Source organism: Aythya ferina (genome assembly GCF_964211825.1).
Source record: "Aythya ferina genome assembly, chromosome: Z".
Taxonomy (NCBI): Eukaryota; Metazoa; Chordata; class Aves; order Anseriformes; family Anatidae; genus Aythya; species Aythya ferina.
Window position 1 is genome coordinate 47,334,022 of NC_140299.1, and position 4,077 is coordinate 47,338,098.

The 4,077-nt window shown below is 50.0% G+C and overlaps 1 protein-coding gene across 1 annotated transcript; it reads left to right on the forward strand.

The window, feature by feature from the left end:
• Window positions 1-836: 836 nt before the first annotated feature.
• Window positions 837-3,619, forward strand: CKS2 (CDC28 protein kinase regulatory subunit 2). Its single transcript, XM_084503169.1, has 3 exons — window positions 837-1,040; window positions 2,080-2,207; window positions 3,286-3,619. Exons 1-3 carry the CDS (start codon window positions 922-924, stop codon window positions 3,336-3,338), a joined length of 300 nt encoding a protein of 99 aa, XP_084359295.1. The 5' UTR covers window positions 837-921; the 3' UTR covers window positions 3,339-3,619.
• Window positions 3,620-4,077: the final 458 nt, after the last annotated feature.

The window sequence follows — 4,077 nt, forward strand, 5'->3', positions numbered from 1 at the left end:
TGGGGAAGAGAGGAGTTGCCTTTGAGGCAACAAACATTGAGCTAATCTGAGGGTGACTGCACCTGGGAACTACTGCTGGAGTTCAGGAAGGCGCAGCGTTGGGTGCTTACATACTGAAAACGTTTGGCGCCAAAAACAACTTGTGCCTGAGGGACTGCACCGCCTCTCGTCCATTTCTGGGAACTTGCCGCAGGCGGCCACTACCAGAACATTTACGGTGCTGCCGCTCTCCTAGGCGGGGAGGCTTGCAAGCTGGCACCTGTGCCACACCTGTGAGCACACCCGTGCCTCGCGTTTGGCTGCGCACCGAGCCAGAACCGAGCACGGTGCTGAGGCCAAACCAGGGGGTCAGAGGGGGCAGGTCCCTGCCTCAGGGCACCGCGGGCAGCCCCTGTTCTCCAGGTAGCGCGCAGCCACTAGAGGGCACGGCACCAAAGGCACTGAGTAGCCGGAACCCAGCGCGCTGTGAGGGGACAGGACATGGGGGAGGAAGAAAGAAGGGAGGCACGGGCGGTAACGGCCGTTAGCAACGGGCGTTAGTAACCGTCGTTAGCAACCGTCGTTAACGGGCGCTAAGGGGTGCCGGACGCTACAGCAGCTATTGGAACCGCCCGCCGGCCGCCGGCCAATCACCGCGCCGCTCCGGCTCACGCGGTCAGCCCGCGCCCCTCCCTGCCACGCCCCTTCCAGCCCCGCCCCTCCCCGTTACGCAACCTGCAGCTCCCCAGGATTGGCTGGCGGGGCGGCGCGGCTGTCGTCCCATTGGCCGAGCCGGCGGGCCAATCGGCAGCCGCGGCGTAGGATTCAAACGGAGCGGGCGCGGCCGCGGCGCTCAGTCGCTGGGGAGCTCCGCCCACGGAACGGGGCCGCCGCGCACCGCCTGCACCCAGCGGGCCGCGCCGCACCGCACCGAGCGACAGAATGACGGACGGAGTGACGGACGGAATGACGGACGGGCCTGCGACCACCACCGCTGTCACCCCGGCCAACAAGCAGATCTACTACTCCGACAAGTACTTTGACGAGCAGTACGAGTACCGGTACGGCACCGCGAGGCGGGGGGCGGCTGCAGAGCCGGGGGGGAGCCTGCGGCTCCATGGGGTCGGGGGGGCAGCGCCTCGCCTCCAAGCCGGGGGTAGCAGCGGGGTGGGGGGGGGGCCAGCCGGTGCCTCGCTCGCCGGCGTGCCCGGAGGGTGGAGCTGGGCGCTGCGGGCCGAGCGGTCGGGGGGCTCGGCGCAGCTGGGAGCTGTGCGCGGTGCCGGTTGTGGCTCCGAGCGCGTTGCCGTTAGATCGCCGGTATGCGAAGCGAGTCGTAACTCCGCGTCGAAGCGTAGCGCTAACAAACAAATGTACAGATAAACTAAAACGAGACCGGCGGGACTCTGCCTCCAGGCTTTCAGCCGTGTGTCACTGCGCTCGTCAGTCGCAGCTTGAAATTGATACGGTTACAAAGTCCGGTCTCCCAAGCTTAGCTGAAAGCACTAGTAGGGACTGTTTTTTTCTCCATGGAGAGGTCGAGGACCTGCTAGCAGCTGACTCTGAAAGTTACTCGACCTCAAAAGCAAGACTTCAATACTTTGCTTGTACACTAAAGGAACCTGCAAATGTGAAAAACAGGTCTTGTGTTTCTCGTCTGACAGAAACACTTGTGCTAGTGTTCTGGCCCCACAAACCAGCGCTATAACTGCTGTAGAAAGTGTCATGTCTACAAAATGCAAAGAAGAGTGACTTGATTGTTGTAAAAGTGCAGAGTCATATTTTTCAAATCCCTGATATGTCAGCCAATTGATAGCAATGTGTACTTCTGTACAAGTAACATGATTAGAACATGCAGGGGAATTAATATTTTCTAGACTGACTGTCTTAGAGTACAGTTGCATTAAAGATGTAACTTTACACACTAAACAAAGTAAATATAAAAGTGGATATTAGAATTGATGCTTCACAATTGGTATGCTAGGATTCTCCTTCGGGAAGGGCTGGTATTTGTAAGTGAGCCCGCAAGCCACCTTTCAACAGAGATGTGCAAGGTTTGTAGGGATTAGCATGTGTAACATGTTAATTGCTAAACGTCTACAGGCATGTGACGCTGCCAAGAGAACTCTTAAAACAAGTGCCAAAAACTCATCTAATGTCTGAAGAGGAGTGGAGAAGTCTTGGTGTTCAGCAGAGTCTCGGATGGGTTCATTATATGATCCACGAGCCTGGTAAGTACAGCTGAATAGGATTAGATGAACAAAAGTCAAAAATATCAACTGCCTGGTTCTTCAACTGAACTATGAAGTGCATAGTTGATTCTGCAGTTGAACCTAAGTGGAATTCACTACTCAATGGTTAGTCAGTTTCTTGCTATTTCAGTATGGTAGCAACATAACACAGCAGCTTGGTTTTTTTTTTTGAACTTCACCTCTTATTCTCAGAACTAGTCATAGAAAATGCTATCTTTCTTCCAAGTAGATCAGTCTACTGGTAGATAAAGCATGCTAAATTTGAAACAGTTTCTACAGAATTATTTTTTGTGAGCTCTTCAATGATGTTAGTATATCAGGATATTTTTATATTATGAAGCTGGCACACCTTCTTACTACAAAAACCTAGCAGATGCTCATGTATACAAACTCCTGCATAAATGCTTTGAAAATTTACAGTTTGAGCTCTAGTTATGCTATCTACAAAATGAAAAACTAAAGCCAGTCTTTCCATTTAAAGGGCACAAAGCCCTAACACCTCTCCAACAAGAGTCTACTGAACATGGCCATTCCTGATGCATGGTAATCAAGCTTGCAAATGGTGATAGATAAATTGCAGCTAGTCCTATAAACTTCCAGGTTTCCAAAAATGCAGATTCTAAAGACATGAGAAGGCTAATTTCTTGGAAAAAAATCTGCAGGCTGTATCAGCTTAAGGGACTTGATGCTTGGCAGTGTGTACCTAACAAGGACAGTACCAGCAGTTTTTTTATACTGTTACATTAGCAGAGCTCGAAAAGTACCTAATGTAGAGCAACAAGTCTGGTACCAACCCTGTATCTTCAGTACTTCCTTCCTGTACACATTCATGATACTGACAACCTTTGCTATAAATTTTTTTAGATCAGCTGCTTGATTCAGAAAACATTACTGCAAAATTGTAGATGCTACATGTGGACACCTTTGTGGACCTGATTTATGTTTCTTATTTCATACATTTAACAACATTTGGACAATATTTAGGCCTTACTAATTAAGTATCTGTAACCAAGACATAGGGGTCAGACTGACACTTTGTTCAATTTTATTTCTGCAGAGCCGCACATTCTTCTCTTTAGAAGACCTCTTTCAAAGGATGAGCAGAAGTGAACCACTGTCTACAACTTGTCTCCTAAATCTTCTGGAAGTTTATGTATATGAGTGTATACATGCTGGTAGTATTCAGTGAATACTTTAAGATGTACAAACATATATCCGTACCTGTGCATGAGCTGTATTATTCACAGCAACAAAGCTCAGTCAAATGCAATTCCAAGTAGGCTGCTATCTGTTCAAAGAATAATGAAACTATCTGTCTTCTTTACTGTTACTGTGTCTGTCTAACTTTGCACTGAATTTCTTATTAAAGTTCACCTACTTTAAAAACCTCATGTTCTGACTAGATGATCACTTGTCACCTGTGTTCTGTAACTTTTGCACTCTGCTTTGCTGCTGCATTGCATGCTCAAATCCAGTGGTGCAACTGTTCAGTTTCAGACAAAAAAATAAAACTATTCTTACATGATCTATGAAACCTAGATGTCTGGGGTTCTAACTCACCAGGCAACTAACGTGATGAGGCTATATTGTTTCTCGGCAAGAATTATCTTACGCTAGAGGCCAAGATGACGTGGTATAAACTCGTCCTAAGGTGTCAAACAACAGTTAAAACATTCCATAAAACTTCTTACACATTGATAACTTCTGTAGTACCCTCGGTGACGATGCCCGGCGGTCCAGGTGAGCGCCCTGCCGGGGGCAGCAGCCCCAGCCCGGCCCCGGCCGCGGCCTCCGTGCGCCCGGCCCCGCCCCGCCCCGCCCCGCCCCGCCCCGCCGGGCGGTCCCGCAC